At 63.8% G+C, this 23,119-nt stretch overlaps 3 protein-coding genes across 4 annotated transcripts; 1 reads left to right on the top strand and 2 right to left on the bottom strand.

Annotated features, from left to right (window-relative positions):
- Positions 1-399: 399 nt before the first annotated feature.
- On the bottom strand, positions 400-10,705 carry RECQL4 (RecQ like helicase 4). 2 transcript variants are annotated; one of them, XM_075495408.1, is made up of 24 exons: positions 10,478-10,705; positions 9,998-10,031; positions 9,639-9,748; positions 8,936-9,079; positions 7,978-8,678; positions 7,262-7,361; positions 6,544-6,673; positions 6,177-6,323; positions 5,745-5,891; positions 5,566-5,658; positions 5,325-5,461; positions 5,068-5,151; positions 4,658-4,846; positions 4,385-4,567; positions 4,069-4,258; positions 3,044-3,321; positions 2,827-2,964; positions 2,382-2,538; positions 2,160-2,289; positions 1,807-1,979; positions 1,511-1,697; positions 1,164-1,368; positions 959-1,067; positions 400-846 (listed from the first exon to the last, which is right to left on the bottom strand). In XM_075495408.1, the coding sequence occupies exons 1-24, from the start codon at positions 10,559-10,561 to the stop codon at positions 725-727; spliced, it is 3,972 nt and encodes a 1,323-aa protein (XP_075351523.1). In that variant the 5' UTR covers positions 10,562-10,705; the 3' UTR covers positions 400-724. The 2 variants fall into 2 exon arrangements, with proteins under 2 accessions (XP_075351523.1, XP_075351524.1); XM_075495409.1 differs by having other exon boundaries at positions 1,203-1,368.
- A 164-nt stretch (positions 10,706-10,869) lies between these two features.
- LRRC14 (leucine rich repeat containing 14) lies at positions 10,870-14,052 on the top strand. The gene is made up of 4 exons (XM_075495406.1): positions 10,870-10,943; positions 11,634-11,981; positions 12,291-12,926; positions 13,148-14,052. Exons 2-4 carry the CDS (start codon positions 11,653-11,655, stop codon positions 13,719-13,721), a joined length of 1,539 nt encoding a protein of 512 aa, XP_075351521.1. The 5' UTR covers positions 10,870-10,943; positions 11,634-11,652; the 3' UTR covers positions 13,722-14,052.
- Positions 14,053-14,191: 139 nt separating this feature from the next.
- C2H8orf82 (chromosome 2 C8orf82 homolog) lies at positions 14,192-16,751 on the bottom strand. Its single transcript, XM_075495407.1, has 3 exons — positions 16,525-16,751; positions 15,385-15,433; positions 14,192-14,868 (listed from the first exon to the last, which is right to left on the bottom strand). The coding sequence occupies exons 1-3, from the start codon at positions 16,663-16,665 to the stop codon at positions 14,378-14,380; spliced, it is 681 nt and encodes a 226-aa protein (XP_075351522.1). The 5' UTR covers positions 16,666-16,751; the 3' UTR covers positions 14,192-14,377.
- Between the last annotated feature and the right edge of the window lie 6,368 nt (positions 16,752-23,119).

Raw genomic sequence — 23,119 nt, 5'->3', positions numbered from 1 at the left:
CTGCTTACTGGGGCGGCACGGACAGGGCACGGGCAGGCGGCCAGAACCGCGGCAGCGCCCGGTGAGGGCAGGGACCCTGGCACCCTCCTGGCGACAGCCACGGTGATGGATCCCCCCATTGCCATGACAACGGACACCCGACCCCCCCATCACCGCGGCAATGCACCCCCCCCCCCCCCCCACCACGGCAACGACCCCCCTCTTGCCGTGGTGACGGTCCCCCCGCCATGGCCAGCGCCGGCCCCTCCGCATCACGGCGGCAACAGACCCCCCCCCCGATGTTGCCATAGTAACAACACCTCAACATCACCATGGCAACGCCCCCCTCATCGTCACCCACAGCCGATTCACCCCCCCCACGGGTGCAGGCAGCAAAGTGCAGGCAGGGGCGGGGTGGGGGGTGTAAATATCAGTGCCCTTTATTAATTCCTTAATAAAATCCCGATAAAAATCCCTGCGGCACAGGGAAAGGCGCAGAGCGGGCAGCGCGGGCAGCCCCCCCACCCCAGAAGGCAGGGGTACGCGCGCACCACAAACGAGCCCGTGCTCGTTACGCCCCGCTTCTTGGCGTTTAGGGTGCTCTGCACCCCCCCAAGACGGGGTCCTCAGGGGGCGAGGGGCAGCTGGCAGGGGGGTGGCACAACCCCCGGGGGTGACGGTGACGTCCCGGGTGGCAGCGCTGTCCCTCGCGGGCGAGGTGGCCCCGCCGTTTTGCCTCCTGCCCTCACCTGCCGGCCAGGATCTCCTCGGTGGCCAGGCGGGCGAGGCGGTGGAAGTCGAAGGGGAGATATTTCCGCCAGAATCGGTGATCGCGGCCGTAGATCTGGGCAGGGAAACAGGGGCTGCCTGCGGGGAGCGGGCAGAGAAGCCCCCGGTTAGGAAGGGACGGGCAGGGACCAGGCAGGTGCCAGAAAAGGGGTGGAAGAAGCCCAATTCGGCACCCGGCCCCTTCTCTTACCAATGCCGTGGAATATCCTGGCGACGGCTCTGCCGGAGAACTTCTCGTCCTGGCGGATGGCGAGGAAATGGCGGATGTCGGCACGGATCTGGCTCTCCCACTCCCATAGCTGCGAAGGAAAGGACAGGGCGAGGAGGTCGCGTCCCTCCTCTTCCTCACCCCAAAACCCATCCCCGGTCTCATCTAAACCGGAGCTGCCGTGTACCAGAAATACCGGCCGACGGTCAGAGCCCGATTTGCTCACTTTGGCATCGCCGAGATCTTCCTCTTCTTCCTCCTCCTCGCAGCCACGCTCAGCCTGCTCGCCAGCGGGCTCCTTCTCAAAGTAGTCGCCGAGCAGAGCCTTCAGGCGGGAGCTCCTCTCCTCCTCCTCATCCGCAGGGTGAGGGCCGTAGGTCTGGAAGGCCACGCTGCGCACCCCGGTGTCAACCTCCGCCCTTCCCAGCACCAAAACGGGCCCCAGACTGGGAAGGATGGGAGGGTGGGCAAGCGTGGGGGCCACCACACAGAGGGGTCTGCAGGGGTTGGGTGGGCTTCTCCATCCACGCTCACCTCTGGAAGGCCTGGAAGCAGGCGCGGAGCTGGCCAAGAGCCATCTTCTCCCTGGCCACCACCCTTTGGTGGAGGAAGTCACAGATGGAGTCCAGCTCCTGGTCGGTGAGGTCACCGTAGGCGCGTAGGTGGAAGGACAGGTCTCCAAACTCCACCAGGACCCCGCTTTTCCCCTTGCCGTGGCCGTCTGAAGGCACCAAGAGCTGGTTGAGCCGGTGCCCACCGAGATCCGGCCAGCTGCCGGCGGCGCAGGAGGGATTTCCCCCCCCAACGTGGAACCCGGGGGACGCCGGTACCTTGCCGCAGGCGCGGATCCCACTGGAGCTGGCGCAGGGCGCGTTTCACCAGCGCCACCTCCCAACCCATGGAATCGCTCAGCGAGACCACGTCGAACTCCAGGGAGCTGGCGTGGCCGTGGTCCCTCCCTGCCAGGCGCTCCCGGGCCAGGAAGACGGCGATGGGGGGAGAGCTGAAGGCAGGAGACACCGGAAACCCGCTGGCACCGTGGCTTGGAGGTAAAAAGTGGGCTCCAACAGACCCCAGGGCCACAGAGCAGCTCCCACCCGGCAAAGCCCACGCCGCGGGGGCTCTCTCCTGGCACGGGGAACGCCGTGGCGTTCACGCCGGCACCCCGCGGCGCAGCTCTCACCTCCGCGCCACAGCCCGCAGCTGCCGGGGTCCCCCGTAGCACAGCAGCCGGCAGGAGGAGTAGGTGGGAGGCAGCAGGTCCAGCCAGCGCTGCGGGTGAAGCTCCAGGTAGCACAGGAGGGTCTCGATGCCTGGGAGGGAGGAGAGCGGGGAGCTGCGGGGGGATCCCGATTCCCTCCGGGACCTCCGCCGGCCTCGCTCGGTGCCGATTCCGCCCCCTCACCTTCCTCCCGTATGTCCAGGGACTCCACGGTTTGTTGGACGGGGATGGCTCGCTCGTGCTTGTAGCACACCCGCTGCCCGCTCTGCCTCGTCGCGCCGCCGTCTTCCTCCTCCTCCTCCAAGAGCTCGGCTATTTCGGCGTCTTCCACCTCCCCGTCCTGCGAGGGAGGCATCGCGCAGCGTGGCATCACCGGTTAGAGGACGGGCAGGCTCCCACCTTCCTTTTGGGACATCGCAACCCCTCTCTGGCCCGTTCCTGGCCAGATCCTTACACCACGGCTCACCTCGCCCCAGCTCTGGTGTTCCCCAGACTTCCCTCAACTAATTTAAGCTCCCCGACGCGGCCACCCAACAATTAAAGTGTTTTCTACCAAGTTAGCTCGTTACTTAACGAGTTAAGAAGCTGGGAAGGCCACGGGAGCAGAGCCCTCAGCCCCTTTCCTCACCCGGATGACGTCCTGGTGTTTCTGGTGCAGCTCCAGGCACTTGCAGGGAGAGAAAACCTTCTGCACCAGCTTCTTGACGGTGAAAAAATCCACCGTGTCGCCGTAAATGTGGCGCCGCAGCTCGTGGAGATCCCCGCCCTGGGGAGGAAGCGGTGAGCCTTGGGGAAGACCCCCAAAAATTTAGGAGAAACCCCTCCACCCCGCTGGCAAGCATTACCTCCGGGTCCAAGAAGAGATGGCAGTGAGCCGGTTCACCGTCTCGCCCAGCCCGGCCGATCTCCTGGACGTAACTCTCGAAATTCTTGGGCATGTTGTAATGCACGACGCCGCGGACGTCCGATTTATCCAGCCCCATGCCGAAAGCCACCGTGGCCACCACCACGCGGAGTTGGCCGCTCATGAAGCTGTTCTGGACTCGGCGGCGTTCGGTAGCGGATAGGCCGGCGTGGTAAGCGTCCGCAATCCACTTCAGCGGGCGACGGACGCTCTTCTTTGCTGAAAGGAAGCGGGGAGAGAGGCTTTAACGGCTTTTAATTAGCGATTTTAGCACAACTGTTAATTAAATCGGGGATTGAAATGAGCGGCAAATGGCAGGAAACCCTGCCTGGGCAGAAATCCGCCCTGGGGAGGGGGTATTGCAGGCAGGAGCAGGGCTGCTGCTCCCCAGCAAAGGGCTGTGCGCTCCTCGTTAGCTGCCAGAAGTCGTTAAGCCCCGGCTGGTTTGGAAGGGAGATGGCAGGAGCTCGCCCAGCTTCAGCAAACAAAGCGGGCGAGGGAGAGGATCCCAGGGGCCAAGCGTTTCCAGCGCTCGCGAGGCAGAGCACGGATCCACGTTGCGGATTTCGAGGGGGAATAAAGTCACTCCCAAGTCACAGCTACGAGGCTTGGAAAGAAAAACCCCGCAGAGCCGGACGGCGAAGGTTCCCCGCGTACTAAACCCAACATCGAGCCTTATTAACGACAGCTAATAAGCATCCGTCGTTATCGGCTGTTGCTAGGAAAAAAAAAAAAAAAAAAAAATCAAAGCCCGGCTTTAAAGCCTCCGACGCAGGCGGGGGAAGAGAAATGCTTTGCCGCCGTCAAAAGCGCACGGGGCGCAGCGGCCGACAGAGCCAGACGCCTCCGTGGAGAGTCCCCCAAGCGCAGCTCATTCCCTAGGGATTCTCCGTTCCAGCGTGGATTCACCAGACGGGACATTTTTGGGTTCGCGCTCCTTTCGGAGAGCGAGGCCGTGCCGTTTACCCTTCGCTTTCTTCCTTTCGGCAGCGTCCTGCCCCGGCTCCCCGGCTCCGGCGGGCTCCTTGAGCAGCGTTCCTTGGAGGCAGGTCCGGATGAGCGCCGCGATGCGAGCCGTCTCCTCCCGCCGCGTGCAGTAGACGATGATGGAGTCCAGGCCGCCGAAACGCTCGCCCCGCAGGAGGGAGATGAGGGCCTGCGGGCAGAGAAGGGGGTGAGGGTCCCCCAAAAGGGCTGGGGATCTTCCCTCCTACAAGATCCACCCCGAATCCAGCGTCACAGCAACAAATCCGATTTCTTTAGACCCGTCCTTGTCCCTTACCTGATCCCTGTCCCTGTCCACGGAGACGGAGAGGTGCAGGTTCGGGGGCACGACGGCGGAGCGCACGGCTACCCCTTCCTCCGCCGGGATGCCGAGGTGTTGGGCCACGTCCCGTGCCGTGGCCAGGGTGGCGGTCGCCGTCAGCCCCAGGAAACAGCGCACGCCCAGGCGATCCCGGAGAACCTGACGAGAGGAGGGGAAAAAAGCGGGAGCCTGACGTCCCTCCTCGCCCCGCCGGCTTCCCTCCCCTGGGGACGCGCTCCCCCCTCGCACCTGGCAGAGCCGCAGGTAGCAGGGACGGAAATTGTGGGACCACTCGGAGACGCAGTGAGCTTCGTCGATGCAGGCGAAGGCCACGGGCGGCAGGCGGTCGGCGGAGGGTAGGCAGCAGGATGCCGATCCGCTTCCGCCAACCAGGGCCTCGGGGGACAGCAGCAGCACCTGCACCTCGCCCTGCCTCACCTGCACCGGGAAAAGCGGATCCGGGAGCGCCGGATCAGGGAGGAGAGCGGCACGAGGGCTGCTTTACCCGCTCTGCCAGGGGAACAGGCTGGCCGGGACCTGGCGCCGCAGCCAGCCGGCACTGCCCTCACTGGGATCACGTGGCTGCACGGGCACGGCAGCGCCGGGACCCCGAGCACGCACGGTTCTCCCCGGAGAGTTCAGAGCTCCCAGTCCCTCACCTTCTCCATCACCGCTTCCCGCTGGGCTTTGGTCATGTTGGAGTGGATGCAGACGGCCTTCAGGCACGGCGGCAGCCCCGAGACCTGGAAGCGAAGCCCGTCACCCGGCCGCGCTGGCCTCCGGTGACTTGGGGGGAACCCTCTTGGACCCCCGCCTCCCCGTTTTGGGTGTAGGCGAGCCTTTAACCGCAACAACGCGCACCCAGCAACGTCCTCGTAGGGGTTGGGGTGGGAGAACCGGGATATGTGAGCGGTACCTGGTCATCCATCAGGGATACCAGAGGGGAGACGACCAAGGTGATGCACTTGGAACGCTTGTGGTAGAGGTAAGCGGGGAGCTGGTAGCAGAGGGACTTCCCCATCCCCGTCGATAGCACCACCAGCGTGGACAGACCTGGCAGAACGAGGGGTTGGGGACTTAGCTTGGAGATAACCCGGCCAGCCGGCACGGGAGGGGATCGCAGGGAGTCCAAAACCCGTGGGGGAAAACAAATCCACCTGAAAGGATCCTCATGATGGCCACCTCCTGGCCCGGGCGGAAGGAGCTGTAGCCCAACGTCTTCAGAGCCTCAAACACCTCCTCCGGGGTCTCTGCAGAGGGAAGGAGACACGGTCAGGAGGGGACCAGAGGGGCCAAACCCACCCGGCCCCGCTCGGAGCGTCTCGGGGAGCCGTACCTCGCACCTTCCCCTCCGGCCCGGGGCCGTAGAGGGGCTCCATGGGCGCAGGGGGAGCGGGCGGCTCGTACGCCGGCCTCCGCACATCCAGGTAAGGCGTCGCCTCCAAAATCTTCTCGGATCTTTCCCCGTCACTGCCTCCGCTCGCTGTCGGGGATGAAGGTCGCAGTCGGGATCTGCAGGCAGCTTTTCCTACCCTGCCCGGACACCCACCGCCACGTGGTGCAAGCGCGGTGAGCCTGCCTGTATTTTAGGCTGGCGTTCTCGGAGGAAGAGAGCCCGAGCAAAGAAATCCTCCAGGGAACACAAAGAAACTTCCCAGGGGGAAAAGGAAACGATTCCACATCTCTGGGAGCTCATCCCAGAGTCAGCCACAGCGTGTCAGCGGAGAGCGAGGCAAGCCGGCAAGGCCAGCGAGCCACGGGGCCTCACCGGAGAGCTCTCGGCAGATGGTGTTGGTCCTGCGAGCCACTTCTTCCAGCGTGGGCAGGGGAGCCTCCTCCTCTTCATCGGCGTAGCCGCTCTCCTGCGGCAGCGAGCCGGCAGCCGTCTCCAGGCGAGAAGCGAGTCCCTTCTCTACTTAAATCCACGGTAAAGAAACAGCCTCAGCTTTTCACCCTCTTCCCACAAGTTATTATCCCTGAAAATCCTGAAGCCGACAGCGGAGAGAAGCCGCAGGGAGGTGGGAAAGCGCGACCGGTGCTCCCCGTTCTCCAGCCTCTGCTCCGGCACAGCCGGATCCGAACCCAGCCCGTGGCTTTGCCAAACCAACCCCGTCATCCGGCGCTCCGAGCCTTACCTCGGCCCCGGCACGCCGATGCCCAGTGCCCCGTCCCGCCGCACCTGAAGCAGACGTCCGAGCTTCGGTCGACGGATCCGCCGCCTCCTCCAAACTGCTCCGCTTTCTTCTGCCACTTCTGCTTCCACACCTGCGAGGCAGAACCATCTCTAGTTATTTTTATACTTTTATTAAAAATAAAAGTCTGCTTTTTAGATATTTTATTTCACGCCAGCACCGGGCTTTTGCCAAAGCGCTGCATAAACACGCCAAGCTTTAAAAATAAAGGCAATTTTCTTCCAACTTTATGCTTGCCCCCCCCAAAGATGATCCCAAGGGATTAATTAACCTAAAACATTAATTAATGGGGAAATAATAAAAAAATCCTAGTTTTTTGTTGCAGAGGTGAAGCTGGAAAAGGCCGAGAAGTCAGGCAGCAGCGGGAAGGGCAGGGAGCCGAGCCGCGCCTCCTGCCTGCGCCGCCACAGAGCTGGGGACGACTCGAAAGTAAAGATAAATTAACTAAAAGGTAAAATACGGAAATTCGAAGAACAGCGTGAAGACAAACGAGAGTTGGAAGAGTTTGAAATTCATCCTGGACCGGGTGAATTTCAATTTGATGGGAAAAGGGTTGGGCGGTGAGAGCGAGCGAGCAGCGCGGTCCCGCCCGGCGGGAGGCTTTCGGCGATGCCTCGGGAGATGGCGGCAGCGCCGAGGCAGCCGCCGGGCAGGACGTTACCTGCTTGCGAAGGCGATTTCCTCGCAGGGCGTAACCTCGGACGTGCGATTTCTTCTTCAGGTTAAGCCTGACGAAGTTGCCGCCTCCCCGCGGAGGTGCTCTGCGGGGAGAGAGGTGCGGTAGCGCGTTGGGGGTCCTCCATCCTTCCTCCCCCACCCCGGCTCCTGCCTGCACCCAGCGCAGGCAGGAGCAGGCAGAGCCCCGGCGCCCTGCCCGCAAAATGGCTTTAAGGGAAATAATCTCTACATTTCTCGTCTCTTAAACGTGACCGAAGGCGATGTAGACGCTCAGGGGGAGGCAAAAGGCACGCAGGGTGTAATGACATAAGAAAATCAGGCTAAAAAAACCCCCAAAACTTAGTCCTTCCCCCTCAAATTCCTGACTTAACGCAAAGAAGGAGGAATTAAGGAAAGAGCAGCTCGCTATTTCTAAAAATTGGTAGGAAACGGCCCCCCGGCTCCCTCAGCATCCTTTTCTGGCCACGTTTCGGTGCTTTCGAGCGCCACGAGGCATCGTCGCAGCCCGTGTGCGATCGGGTTTAATTGCTTTGGTTTTTTTTTTTTTCCCAAGTCCAAACCTAATTGTTTTGGTCCCCCCCCCCCCCCCCAAGAGGAAAGGGGAGTTTGAAGCCAGCCGGGAGCTACGCCGGGGCAGGCGAACCTGCGGCAGAGCGCCCGGCAGCACCACCGGCACACCGGGAAGTCGGCAGGACCTACCTGGCAGCGACGGCTCTGCGGGTGGATCTGGGCTTCTTTTCCTCCTCCTCCTCCTCCACCTCCCCCAGGAGATTTTCCGAGGGATCCGACACCTTCTCGCTCTCCTTTTGAGCTGCCACGCGCTCTTCCCCCTCCTCCTCTTCCTCCTCCTCGCTCTGCTTCAGCCCGCCGGCAGCACCAAACTCTTCCTCGGCCGAGCCTCGGCGGCACCGCCTGAGCTTCGCAGGAGCCCCTGTGCCGTCTCCACCGTCTCCGTGTGGCCTTTTCCTCCCAGAATCTCCCACCGATGGTCCCCCACCACCTCCCTCCTGCTCCGGAGGGGCCCATCCGACCTCTCCCTGCTCCCCCTCCCGCGCAGCACCCGGCATCGTCCCTTCGTCCCCGGGTGTCCCCTGGCACCTCCGCAGCCAGGCGGGATCCAGCGAGCTCAGTCTCTGTGCCACCGTCCGCTTCAGCTGCTGGAATTTATTTGGTGGCTGCGGCGGCGGGGGAGACTTCAACCCCGCAGCGAGGACGATGGGGGCCAGCCCCGACACCGAGGGAGGAAGGAGGAGATCTCCCGGCTCGCCTCCTTCGCTCTGCGAAGCCTCCGCCGGCGCCGGGGATGCGGCTTTTTCACCAGTCTCCAGATTTGTCTGAAGCTTGGGGACAACCGGGGTCCTCCTGGGAGTCGGGGTCCTCCTCGGGGTCAGGGGCGTCTCCTGTGGAAGGGGGGAAGGACAGATGGCAGGGGAAGGAAGGACAGATGGGGGTCAGATTGTCCACTGAAACTCCGCACCCCTCCCTCCAAATCAAACAGGACCTTCGCCAGCGTTTGTGGGTGCTCCCCACCCCCAGCTCCCACCCTCTGCTGACAGCGGGGGGGCTCTGGCAGGAGGCGGCTGCCATTTCGGAGCGCTTCGGCAGAAGCTTCTCTCCGTGCCGCAGCGCTCGGTGCCGATCCCCAGCCAGCCCTGACCTTCCCAGTAGCTCCCAGGTTGGATTTCAGCTTCATCCCATAGTACTGCGCGGAGGCTTTCGGCACGGCGCGGCCGCAGCGGCTCAGCCCGGGGTTTTTTGGCTGCCGGTTCAGGTGTGCGCCCCAACAACCAGAGTCCGGCACCTGCAATGACACCGCGAACCATTAAATCCAAGCCATTAAATCCAAAACCCTGTTAAATCCAATCCTTTAAATCCAAAAACCGTGAATCCTATCACGAAGACGAGCTCCGACATCTCCGAGAGGAGAAAGGAGCTAGAGAACGAGCGTGGTGTCATCGTGCCGCAGCATCTTTTGGCCACGGACGGCACATCCTGCGCATTTTGGGGTGAAAAACCCAGCTCTGGGGCACTTAACACCTCACGTCAAGCACAGGGGTTGGCTCGATCGTTGCCTCGTTAAGAGGCTGGTTAAAACGAGCCCGCGCTCGTCCTCGTACGCTCTGTTTGGGGTGTGTTATTCATCCACTAAGTCAAAAATAGGCGTTACGTGGTGGTAATTCGGCGATTTTCCCTGCAAAGGCCAAATAAACCTTTTTATAAACAGGGAGGATGAACAGGGCTTCGCCTGTAGCCAAGGACAAAGCAGAAACACCCTGAAGCGCTCGCGTCAAGGGCGAATCTCGGGGGTTCGAGGCTCCTGGACACAAAACCCAAGGCCGAAGGGGGGGTTTCTCCGGTACCTGCTCTGCGGTTAGGGTCTCCTGGGCAGCCGGCTGGCAGGATGGGCTGAGCCGGGCGGGATCCGACTCCTTGCTCCGCTGCTTGAGCATCTTATACTCCTTGTAGAGCCCTGTGACAGATCATCAAGGCTGGGTTTTGGCATAGCCAGTACTTACCGGAAAACCCCAGCGGTTCCCGCATCAACACACGCCGCCAAAGACCCGCTCTGACGTCAAACCGTCCCGATGATGAGGGTCCGGCACGGCTCGGCACGAGGGGTCACCCCCACCCACGCGGCACCCGCAGCTCCGGTTGTCCGTGGGGATAGCCCAGCACCACCCAGGAACCCAAAATACCCCGTGGCAGGGCTGGCACTCACGTCTGGTGTCCTCCGGAGCCGCCTCGATGTCAGCCTGCAAGGCAAAAACACATTAGAAATCATTATTTCAGGCTAGGGAGCGAATTATCGTTGTTTTCTGCTACCGTAGAATGAGAGGGCTGTTGTTTTTTTTGCTGGTTTGGGTTTTTTTCTTAAAGAAAAGCGTGGTTGGGGCAGCGTTACGCTTGCTCCTGACCCCAGGATATCTGTTCTCCCGTGATTTCTTTAGGTACCTTACAGAAGTACTACCAGGGGAGCTTCTCTTGGCTTTAACGTTGTGGAAAAGGGGCTACAGGGAGAGGCAGGGAGGCTGCTGGGCTGACAGCCGGTGCAGGGACGCCGGCAACCGGGCTCCCGGGGAGGGGGCAGCCCTCTCCGGGGAACACCCGTGAGGTTTCCCCGGTCCACCCCGGCTGCAGGCCACAGCCCACCGGGTTGGGAAGGGCCCCTCTCCCATGGGCCTCCCCCGCCACCGGACACCTGGCTGGGCTTCCTCCGCCGCTCCCGGAGGAAGGCCGCCTCCCACCGCTTCAGCAGGGCCTTCACCTCCCGCTGCCGCTCCATGGCCCCCGGAGCGGGGCCCAGACCCCCGGGGCCGGTTCCCCGGGGTCTCGGGGGGGAGCTCCGAGGCCTCCCGGGGGTCCCGGGGCCGCCCAGGGAGGACCCAGGCGTCCGCGCCTCAGAGCGGCGAGAGAGCGAACCTCCCGCTCCCGCCGCGCCTCAGCCAATGGGAAGGGAGGGTATGCTGACGGACGGCGGCAGAAGCCAGTGTGCGAGGGAGGAGCGCTGGCGTCACCGAGGAACGGCGCTGGGCCCGCCTCTCCTGGTGGGCCTCGCTCTCTGATTGGCGCGGGGCCGTGCTGGGCGTCAGCGCGCATGCCCGGAAGCGCGGCGGGAGCGGGGCAGCCGGGGGAGCCGGCGGAGAGTGGGGGGCTGCGGGCGCGCGGTGAGTGGGCGGGGCCGGCGGGGGCCGCCATGTTGGGGGGGGGCGGGGGTTTGGGGGTGCTGGGGGTCCCTGTGATGGGGGGTGGGGGGGCTGGGGGTGCCCCTGTGGTGGGGGGCTGGGTTAGGGGTCCCAACATGGGGTTCCTGTTGGTGGGGGGCTGGGTCTGGGGTGCTGTGGGGTGCCCCACTGATGGGGGGCTGGGTGAGGGGTCCCAACGTGGGGTTCTCATTGGTGGGGGCTGGGTTTGGGGTGCTGTGGGGTGCCCTTTGGTGGGGGGCTGGGTTAGGGGTCCCAACATGGGGTTCCCTTTTGGGGGGGGCTGGGTTAGGGGTCCCAACATGGGGTTCCCATTGGTGGGGGCTGGGTCTGGGGTGCTGTGGGGTGCCCCACTGATGGGTGCTGTGGGGTGCCCCTTTGAGCGGGGCTGGGTGAGGGGGCCCAACGTGGGGTTCCCACTGATGGGGGGCTGGGTTAGGGGTGCTGTGGGGTGCCCTTTGGTTGGGGGGCTGAGTTAGGGGTCCCAACATGGGCTTCCCATTGGTGGGGGGGCTGCGTTTGGGGTGCTGTGGGGTGCCCCGCTGATGGGGGGCGAGCTGGGGGGTGAGCCCCTCGCCGCCAGACCGGCGGTGCGGGGCCAGCCGGGGGTCCCAGCCTGCGTCCCCCCGCCCCCCGCTCCTCTTCTCCCCGCAGCCCCTCGGCGCCGGGCGCCATGCACTCCCTCGTCTTCCTCTGCGCCCGCCGCCTGGTGAGCCACCGCCCCGGCGCCCGCCGCGCCCTCGCCCTCCTCCCCGCCGAGCTTTACCCCGTCCTCTTCCAAGCCGCCTTCCTGGACGGGCGGACGCTGGCGCTGCGCGACCTGGTGGGGACGTGGCCCTTCCCCGTCCTCAGCTTCCGGCGGCTGTTGGGTCACCGTGGCCGTCACCGCGGCCGTCACCCGTTCCTCGAGGAGAAACCCAGCAAGCTGTGCGTCCAGGCCGTCATCCTGGCCGTCGTGGCACATCTCCGCCGGGCGCTGGAGGAGTCCTGCCGCGGCACGAGGTGGGTACCGCGACGCCAAACTCCACCGGGACGGGCAGGAGCCGTTTCCTTCCTCCTCGGGGCGATGGAGGTGACGATGCTCGTCCTGGGGCTGTCAGCTCTGGCCGCGGTGGAGGAGGAAGCCGCCGGGCAGTGCCGGGCTCGTTTAGTGCGTCGGCAACGTGGCGGGAAAGCGGGACCGCGACCCTCACCCCGCCTCGGGGCTGGAGCGAGTTGCCGGATGGCCGCGGCTCTGCCAGGAGCCGGCCGCGCCCTTCGGTTCCCCGATTTCCCCGCTCGTTTATTCACCGATTTCTTGTCTTCGCCCAGCGAGGGACGGTGCCGCCTGCGGGTGCTGGACATGACGGGTCTCCAGGACGATGACGCCGACCGCGGCCCGGAGGGGATGAGCCTGTGGTCCGGCACGGTGGCGTTGGCCAAAGCCTGCATCGAGGTTTCCAAACACCAAAACGAGTGTCTGAAACGCGGCTCCAAGCGGCGTAAAGGTCCCTCCGGCGCCTCGGCGGCCCCGCAGCCTGTCGGCGTGGAGGTCCGCGCCGATCTCTTCGTCAACGGCACGTCCTACGGCGTCCTGCGGGACGCCCTGCAGACCGGAGTCGCCGGCCCCCTGCGCCTCAAATGCCGGGATTTCCACGCCGAGGAACTCTCCATTGCCGGCACCGTGAGTTTGCTGGAGTCCCTGGAACCGGCCGGCGTGCGGCGGGTGGATCTGCGTTTCAACAACCTGGGGCTGGCCGGTCTCTGCGCCGTTTTGCCGCACCTCGCCAGATTCCCCGACCTCCTCAGCCTCAAGCTGCCCTACAGCAACGTCGACGTGCGGCGGCTCGCGGCGGGGACGGATGCCGGTCTCCGGCGCCTCGCCGCGCAGCTGGGGAAGCTGCCGTGCCTCAAGGAGCTCAACTTGGGTTCCTCCAGGCTTTCGGGGAAACTGAGGCAACTTCTCGGGTAAGTTCCTGGGGGAGCAGGTCCCCAACCTGCTCTTTCCACGCCCGGGGTGGGGGGGAAATTCACGGGTCCCGGCTCGCGCGCGGCGGCTCGGGATCCGGGCGGGTTTGCCGCGGTTCCTCCGGGAATACGGGAACCGTCCCCGTCCCGTTGTTCAAAGACTTAATACGAGGTTGAGTCCGGCGGCGGCTCCCTCCCGGCTCACTCTCTCCTCCCGGCAGCGACCTGCAGGCGCCGCTGGAAAGCCTGGAGCTGGCCTTCTGCTACCTCCTTCCCGGCGACCTCGCCTTCCTTTCCCAAAGCTGCCACGCTCCGGCGCTGCGGAAATTAGACCTGAGCGGCCACGATTTCTCCGAAAATCTTCTCCAACCTTTCCGGCATCTCCTGGAGGAGACCTCGGCCTCTCTGCTCCACCTCGACCTCATGGAGTGCCGGCTGACGGACGCCCGGCTGGAGGCTCTGCTGCCGGCGCTCTGCCGCTGCTCCCGCCTCCGTTGCCTGGGACTTTTTGGCAACCCTCTCTCCACGCCGGGACTCAAGACCTTGTTACGGAAAACCGTGGTTCTCCCGGATTTACGCCTGGTCGTCTACCCTTACCCCGTGGACTGCTACAGCCGGGAGCCGCCCCGGCCGCCCTCCGCCTCCGGCTGGCTCTTTGAGGACACGGTGGATGAGGAACGTTTCGCCGCGGTGAGCGCCGAGCTGTGCCGGATGCTGGTGAGCTCCGGCAGAGCCGACGCCGTCTGGACCGCCAGCCTCTGCCGGCACGGCGCCCTTGACTACTTCACCTTGTAGCTCGGGCGGAGCTCGGAGCCCTCATCCCGCCCCGTGGCACCCGGTGAACCGCCATGGCCTCGCCGCTGTCCCCCAACCCCTCCTTCCTCCCAAAATTTGGTGTTTCCTCCTCATCCCGGTGTTTCTCCGGCCCCTTCTCCCTTTTACTGTCACCGTGCCACCAGCATCAGCCCCAGCTGCGGGGGACCCGGTGCCACCGGCAACACCCGGCGGTGCCTTGTGTCACCGGGACAGCGTGCCGGCTTACGGGCGGATCGGCGTCCACGCCGTGCCGGTTAATTAACACCGGGAGGCTGGTTAATAAATCGCTGCCGCTTGGCAGGTGCCAGGAGAGCGGAGTCCTGGCAGACACGGTAACCGCGGTGCAGGCAGCCCCTACGGTAACGCCGTGCTCCTGCCTCGGCCCCCCCAAAGCCCCCCCGTACCCCAGGTCCCGCGGCGCCTCGGGGCGAGGGAACAGCACAGCTCGGTCACGCCGTTTAAGCTCTTGGTTTTTTATAGATTAACAGGGGTCCCGGCTGCCGCGGCGGCACCCACCCCACCGCGGCGGCACCGCGGCAGCACCCACCCCGCGGCGGTGAGCCGGCGCTGGGCTCTGCCGCCTGTTTTCCCATCGGCGTGGGGGTGCTGGGGACGGCTGGGGGTGGGTCCCCAACTCAGCCCTGGCACGGGGTGACGGGGACAGCCGGGGATTCCCCGGCACAGCCCGGTCCGCCGGCTCGGAGCAGCGGCAGCAATTCCTCGGTGAGCCGGTAGCGCCGCCCTTCCCAGATAAAATGAGTGGGGGGCTGCGCCGGCCCCCGACCGTACTCGAAGCAGGGACTCCACTCGAAAGCCAACGCCGAGCGCACCAAACCCACGCCGCCGGCTTTTACCGGTGCCGGATGATAGAGCCGCCCGTTTTCCGGTAACATCACCAAACTCTCCGGTTGGAAAGGTACGGCTAGGCGCTCACCGCCGCCGCAGTAGGAGAGGAGCCGGTTCTCACCGGAGCCGGGCAGGAGTTGGGTGAAGACGACGGGACGATCGTCGCACCGCAGAAAATTCCGCTCCCGTCCGCAGAGCGAGAGGAAAGGGAATTCGGCCTCGTAACGCCCGCTCCGGTTCGGCTCCAGCCGCTTGAAGAAGAAGGTGAGGAAGCCAACGTCTGCCAGGACAGCCGGACAGCCGTCAGCTCGCCGCTCCCCGGTAATGAACCCCCGGGGAGGGTAATTAACCCCCGGGGAGGGTAATTAACCCCCGGGGAGGGTAATTAACCGCGGGGTTGGGGGTTTGTTCGTTCGTGCGCCTCCATTTTGGGGGGAGGGAGGAGCAGTCGGCTCGGCAGGACTCAACCGCGCCGGCAAACGCAAAGGGGAGTTATTAAGTGGGAGCTGCTTAATTAGTAAGGTAATTAATATGCAAATATATGCGTAATAAGGTGGTTAATACGCAAATGTCGCCGGCAAAGGCGCCAGAGTTGGGGGGGTGTCCCCTCTCCCCTCCCCGGCTGGCGAGGGCTCGGACCCCGGTTGAGGATGGGATCCCCATTAAGGATGGGATCCCCATTAAGGATGGGATCCCAATCAAGGATGAGGGGGGTTTGGGGGGGTCCCAGGGGGGTTTTAGGGGGGTCCCGGGGGGTTTTAGGGGGGTCCCAGGGGGTTTGGGGGGGTCCCGGTACCTTTGAAGCAGGTGATGAAGTTCTTGACTTTGGTGTCGTCCAGGAAAAGCTGCGGGAGAGCGGGAAAAGCCTCAACCCCCCCGAAGCTGCCGGCAGATCCAGGGCCTGGCGGGGATCCTGTGGGGATCCACCCAAGGGCCGGCCGGGATCTGTCCTGGGTCCGTCTTGGGATCTCTTTGGGGTCTGACTGGGGCCTTTCCGGGATCCGTCTGGGATCTGTGTGGGGTCTGTCTGGGATCTGTCTTGGATCCATGGGGGATCTCTTTGGGGTCTGTCTGGGATCCATCTCGGGTCTGTCCTGGGTTCACCTGGGATCTGTCTGGGATCCACCTGGGATCTGTCTGGGATCCGTGTGGGGTCTGTTTGGGATCTGTCCAGGATCTGTTTGGGATCTGTCTGGGATCCATGTGGGGTCTGTTTGGGATCTGCCTTGGATCCACTTGGGATCTGTCTTGGATCCATGTGGGGTCTGTTTGGGATCTGTCTGGGATCTGTCTGGGGTCCATCCGGGATCTGCCCTGAGTCCATCTATGGGGTTTTTTGGGATCTGTCTGGGGCCTGTCCAGGATCTGCCTGGGGGATCTGTCTGGGCTTTGTCTGGGATCTGTCTGGGATCTGTCGTGGGTCCGTGTGGGATCTGTCGTGGGTCCGTGTGGGTTCTATTTGGGATCTGTTTGGGATCTGACCGGGGTCTGTCCTGGGTCCATGCAGGATCTGTTTGGGGTCTGTCCAGGATCTGTCCTGAGTCCATTTACGGTCCATTGGGGACCCACCTGGGATCCGTCCGGGATCCACCCGGGATCTTTATGGGACCCACCTGGGATCTGACCGGGATCTTTATGGGATCTGTCCGGGACCCAACCAGGATCCACCTGGGATCTTTATGGGATCCACCCGGGATCCATCCAGGACCCGCCTGGGATCTGAGCGGGATCCACCCGGGATCTTGATGGGATCTGAGGGGGACCCACCCGGGATCCGGTGCTCCCACTCCACCCCCGGTGCCGCCGTCCCCGTCCCCCCAAGGACACCCCGTCCCCGTCCCCGTCCCTGTCCCCGTCGGCTCCGGCCGAGCCCCGCGGCGGGGCGGGGTCCCCCGGCTGCTCCCCCCGGTGCCGGTGCGGGTGCCGGTACCGGTACCTGGCCCTGGTGGTCGATGTAGTAGAAGTACTCGCGGGTGCGCGGCCCCGGGCGCTGCCCCTGCTGGTAACCGGCCCCGGGCCCCGCCGCCCCGCTCGCCCCGGGACGGAGCCGCAGCCGAAGCGCTGGCGGCAGCCGCATCCCGGCCCCGACACCGGCCCCGGCCCCGACACCGGCCCCGGGCCTGACAGCGGCCCCGGGCCCAGTCCCGGAAGCGGCACCGGAAGCGGCCCGCGCCGGTCCCACTGCGGCACCGCTCCGGGCGGAGCCTGCCCCGCCCCGGGGAGCCCGGCGGGGGGCGGGACCCGGGCAGGCCCCGCCCCGCCCCTGTAGACGCGCGTGCGCCCCTATAGACACCCGTGCGCCCCTATAGACACCCACCCGCCCCTATGGACACACGTGGGCCCCTATAGACACCCACCCGCCCCTATAGACACCCGTGCACCCCTATAGACACCCACCCGCCCCTACAGACACCCGTGCACCCCTATAGACACCCACCCGCCCCTACAGACACCCGTGCACCCCTATAGACACTCACCCGCCCCTATAGACACCCGTGCACCCCTATAGACACCCACCCGCCCCTGTAGACACGCGTGAACCCCTATAGACACCCGTGCACCCCTATGGACACGCGTGCACCCCTACAGACGCCCGTGCACCCCTATAGACACTCACCCGCCCCTATAGACACGCGTGCACCCCTATAGACACCCACCGGCCCCTATAGACACCCGTGCACCCCTATAGACACCCACCCGCCCCTATAGACACTCACCCGCCCCGTAGACACCTGCACTCCCTACAGACGCTCGTACCCCCTATGGACACCCTCACCCCCCCATAGACACTCACCCGGCCCTATAGACACACATACCCCCTCTCGCCCCCCTCCCCCCCCTCCCCTATAGACACCCACCCGTCCCTATACACCCTATACACCCTATACTATACATGCACCCCTGTATACACCCGTACACTCCTATATATACACTCATGCACCCCCTGTGCACCGCTATGTACACCCACCCCTATAGACACCCATGCACCCCTATAGACACCCGCGCACCCCTGTAGACACCCAGGCACCCCTATACACCCCCCCCCCCATACACCTGCCTGCCCCTATAGACACCCATACCCCCTACAGCCCCCCCATAAATACCTATACCCCCTATAGACACCCACCCACCCCTACAGGTATCCATACTTCTATAGTCTATAGACACCCCTACCCCCGTGTGCCCCTATACACACCCCCTATATACACCCACAAACCCCTATAGACGCCCAGACCCCCCTATAGACACCAACCCCCCCCAGACACCTGTGCACCCCTATACACACCCACCCACCCCTATAGACACGGCCACACCCCTCTATAGACCCCTCTATAGACACACCCCTCTATAGACCCATGTGCCCCTATATGCACCCATATCCACCCATGTGCCCCTATAAACACCCGTACCCACCTGTGTGCCCCTATAGACACCCATACACCCCTATAGGCACCCACCCGACCCTACAGACACCCATGCACCCCCTGTGCACCCTATACATACTCATACGCTCCCTGTGCCTCTCCCCTGCCCCCTCCCCCTGTGCTCCCCTATAGAAACCCTCTATATGCCACAAGCTCCCCCTCTACACGCCCTTTACGTGCCCCTATATACATCCCGTGTGGCTTTATGTACCCCTGGGGGTGTTTATATACCCCTATGTACACCCCCTATATACCGCTGTGCTCCCCCATCTCTTCCTATGCGCTCCCTATAGGCCCCCTGTTCGGCCCCTATACACCTCCCAGCATCCCCTATACACCCCGTGTGCGTCCCTACACCCCCTGGACGGTATGTATACACCCCATACAGCCCCGGGGGAGTGGGGTACATACACTGCCCTATGCACCCTATACTGCCTGGTACATGCTATACTGCTTGCAGGGGGAGCCCTATACACACTCTATACAGCCTGCGTGGCAGGGGATGACCATATACACCCTATAGAGGCTGTGTGGCGTGGGTGGGGTGTCCCTATAAAGCCTGTGTGGTGGGCGATGACCATATACACCCCTATAGAGGCTGTGTGGCGTGGGTGGGGTGTCCCTATACAGCCTGCGTGGCAGGGGATGACCATATACACCCTATAGAGGCTGTATGGCGTGGGTGGGGTGTCCCTATACAGCCTGCGTGGCAGGGGATGACCATATACACCCTATAGAGGCTGTATGGCGTGGGTGGGGCGTTCCTATACAGCCTGGGTGGCAGGGGATGACCATATACACCCTATAGAGGCTGTATGGCGTGGGTGGGGCGTTCCTATACAGCCTGGGTGGCAGGGGATGACCATATACACCCCTATAGAGGCTGTATGGCATGGGTGGGGTGTCCCTATACAGCCTGCGTGGCAGGGGATGACCATATACACCCTATAGAGGCTGTATGGCGTGGGTGGGGCGTTCCTATACAGCCTGCGTGGCAGGGGATGACCATATACACCCTATAGAGGCTGTATGGCATGGGCGGGGTGTCCCTATACAGCCTGGGTGGTGGAGGAGGCCACCCATATACACCTATAGAGGATATACGGCATGGGTGGGGCTTGCAGCCACCCCTATACATCTCACATGCACCCCTCTGTGGCCCTGCACAGCCCATAGGGTGCAGCCAGCCCCTTCCAGCCCCCCCTATGGTCCCTATAGGGCCGCTGTGCCCTCCCCAGCCCTCGATCCGCTCCAGAGTGAACGCGCAGCACCCACGCGCTCTCCATACGTTGCTTTATTCACACGACGGGGCGGGGCCTCCATACGTCCCCGCGCCCCAGTGACAGAGTTCGGCAGCCCAGGGGACACCCCCTCCCCCACCCCCTCCCCCCACCCCCCCTTTCCTGGGGTGGGGGAGGGGCGGGGTCCTGCTCCCCTCCCCCAGCGCGGGGGGAGGGGCCCCGCAGCAGCCGCGGGGGGGGAGGGGGGGGGGGTTTGTTCCCCCCTTTTTTATTTTTTTTGTGTTTTTTTTTTTAAGCATTTTCTCCTTTTTTCGTAATAAATAAAACCGCGAGTTTAAAAAAAACAAAAAAAAACCAAAAAAAAAAAGGGGGGGGGCGGGGGGAGGAAACCAAAAAATTAAAGGAAAAAACCGGAATAGAAAACTCGGAGAAACCCAGAATTAAACGGGAATTCAGGAAGTGGGGACCCCCCCTCCCCCACCGCTGCCACCCCCCGGTGCCCCTCCCCCCCCCGGCAGTGAGCAGAGCTGGGAGGTAGCGCTGGGTCCCCCCTCCCCCACCCTGGGGAGCCCCCCCCCTCCCCCACCCCTGGGGACCCCCCCCCCCCTTCGAGAAAATAGGCTTGAAAATGGGGGGGGGGTAATTAATTAATAACTCTCTTTATAGCTCTATATACTCTGATGGGTGCCCCCCACCCAGCGGGTGCCCCCCCACCCAGTGGGTGCCCCCCCCATCCCCCACGGTGGGTGCCCCCCGTGGGTGGAGCCGAAGGCACTTGGGGGGCGGCCGGGGGGTGGGGGGTGGGGCACCGGGGGGACCCTTCGGCTCCAGCGGTGGGGAGGGGGGGGGTGGGGGTGGGGCGGGGAGGAGGGTGCCAAGGTGGGTGCAGGAGGAGCGGGAGATGGTGATGGGTGCCAAGGTGGGTGCAGAGAAGCAGGAGGAGATGAGGGGCACCAGGGTGGGTCCAGGAGAAGACAATGGGCGCCAAGGTGGGTGCAGGAGGACCAGGAGATGATGGGCATCAAGATGGGTCCAGGAGGACCAGCAGATGATGGGTGCCAAGATGGGTTGGGCAGGAGCAGGAGGAGATGAGGGGCACCAAGATGGGTCCAGGAGAAGATGATGGGTGCCAAGGTGGGTCCAGGAAGAGATGATGGGTACCAAGATGGGTCCAGGAGGATCAGGAGATGATGGGCACCAAGATGGGTCCAGGAGGAGATGATGGGCACTAAGATGGGTCCAGGAGGACCAGGAGATGATGGGCATCAAGATGGGTCCAGGAGGAGATGATGGGCACCAAGATGGGTCCAGGAGATGATGGGCATCAAGATGGGTCCAGGAGGTCCAGGAGATGATGGGCATCAAGATGGGTCCAGGAGGACCAGCAGATGATGGGTGCCAAGATGGGTTGGGCAGGAGCAGGAGGAGATGATGGGCACCAAGATGGGTCCAGAGAAGCAGGAAGAGATGATGGGCACCAAGATGGATCCAGAGAAGCAGGAGGAGATGATGGGCACCAAGATGGATCCAGAGAAGCAGGAGGAGATGATGGGCACCAAGATGGGTCCAGGAAGAGATGATGGGCACCAAGATGGGTCCAGGAGGATCAGGAGATGATGGGTGCCAAGATGGGTTGGGCAGGAGCAGGAGGAGATGATGGGCACCAAGATGGGTCCAGGAGAAGATGATGGGTGCCAAGATGGGTCCAGGAGGACCAGGAGATGATGGGCATCAAGATGGGTCCAGGAGGAGATGATGGGCACCAAGATGGGTCCAGGAGGACCAGGAGATGATGGGTGCCAAGATGGGTCCAGGAGGAGATGATGGGCACCAAGATGGGTGCAGGAGGACCAGGAGATGATGGGCATCAAGATGGGTCCAGGAGGACCAGCAGATGATGGGTGCCAAGATGGGCTGGGCAGGAGCAGGAGGAGATGAGGGGCACCAGGATGGGTCCAGAGAAGCAGGAAGAGATGATGAGCACCAAGATGGGTCCAGGAGGACCAGGAGGAGATGATGGGGACAAAGATGGGTCCAGGAGGACCAGGCGATGATGGGCACCAAGGTGGGTCCAGAGAAGCAGGAGGAGATGATGGGTGCCAAGATAGGTCCAGGAGAAGCAGGAGATGATGGTTGCTAAGGTGGGTCCAGCAGGAGGACGTGATAGGTACCAAGATGTGTCCACCAAGGGCCAAGCAGAGATGATGGGTGGCAAGATGAGTTGGGCAGGACCAGGAGGAGATGATGGGCACCAAGATGGGTCCAGCAGGAGCAGAAGGAGATGATGGATCCCAAGATGGGTCCAGCAGGGCCAAGCAGAGACGATGGGCACCAAGATAGGTCCAGCAGGAGCAGAAGGAGATGATGGATGCCAAGATGGGTCCAGGAGAACCAGGAGAAGATCGTGGGCACCAAGATGGGTCCAGCACGAGCAGGAAGAGATGACGGGTACCAAGATGTTTTGGGCAGGACCAAGCAGAGATGACAGGCATCGGGATGGTTCCAGGAGAACCAGGAGGACATGATGAGTGCCAAGATGGTTCCAGCAGGACCAGAAGGACGTGACAGATGCCAAGATGGGTCCAGCAGGGCCAAGCAGAGATGATGGGCACCAAGATGAGTTGGGCAGGACCAGGAGGACACGATGGGCGCCAAAACGGGTCCAGGAGAAGCAGGGGGAGATAACGAGTGCCAAGATAGGTCCAGCAGGAGCAGGAGGACATGACAGGCGCCAAGATGAGTTGGGCAGGACCCGGAGGTGATGACCGGCACCAAGATGGGTCCAGCAGGACCGCAAAGAGATGATGGACACCAAGATGGGTTCAGGAGGACCAAGCGGAGATTACGGGTGCCAAGATGGGTTGGGCAGGACCAGGACCAGCTGATGGGTGCCACGAGGAGTCCAGCAGCGCCAGGCAGAGATCGCTGGTGTCAGGATGGGTCTTTCAAGGCCAGGAGCAGATGACGGGACCTGTGATGGGTCCAGCGGCGCCAAGCAGACACGGTGGGTGCCAAGACGGGTCCTTTGGGGCCCGGTGGTGCCGACGTGTGGTGAGACGCGTCCGCTGCGCTGCCAGGGACGGGCGCCGGGACGTGCGCGGGCAGCGACCTGCCTGCCCAGCTCCTCCAGCACCCCAGGATGGGCAACCGGCCGCAATGAGCCACCCGGGGCACCCCGAAGGGACCCCCAGCACCCGCCCCTGGGGGCACCCACCTCCGCCGCGAGACGCACCCCGGTTGTGCCCGCGGTCTCCTTCCCTGCGGGCTGGGACTCTCCTGGCACTGGGACACTTGTCACTCTGGTCCCCGATGTGCCACGGTCTCCGGGTGCTCCACGCCTGCTCAGCTCAGCACCGCCGGCTTCTCCCGGCCCTGGAGGTGCTCCCTGCCCCACGGCTGCCCCACGGCTGCCCCACGGCTCTGCTCTCAGCCAAAGACTCAACCCCAACGGAGACGTGGGGGGGGGGACCCGTTTGACTCCCCCCCCCCTCCCTGCCCAGCCCGTCCCCCACACCCTCACCCGCTCCCCAGGTCCCCGCTGCCACCCACGGCCACCCAGGACACCCGGGCTGGAAAGGCCGCCCGTCCCCGGGGAGCCGGGATGCTCCTCGCCCGCTCTGTGGGTGCCGCCGTCCCTGGGGACCCCCAAAGCGGCCGATCCCTCCGGCCGGCGAAGAGGTGGGCAGTGAGATGGCCGGAGGGTCGGGATGGGGCATGGGGAACGGTCCCGTGTCCCACCGTACGAGGGGCAGGGCGGGGGACGGAGACAGGCAGGGTGCCGCGGCGTGGTGGGGGGGGACGAGCCACCCAGCACCCTCCTTCTGCGGGGTCCGGCTTGCGCTCCTCGGCCGAGCGGGGTCGGAGG

The sequence above is a fragment of the Mycteria americana genome, chromosome 2 (genome assembly GCF_035582795.1).
Source record: "Mycteria americana isolate JAX WOST 10 ecotype Jacksonville Zoo and Gardens chromosome 2, USCA_MyAme_1.0, whole genome shotgun sequence".
Lineage (NCBI taxonomy): Eukaryota > Metazoa > Chordata > Aves > Ciconiiformes > Ciconiidae > Mycteria > Mycteria americana.
This window is presented reverse-complemented; position numbering and strand designations above follow the sequence as displayed.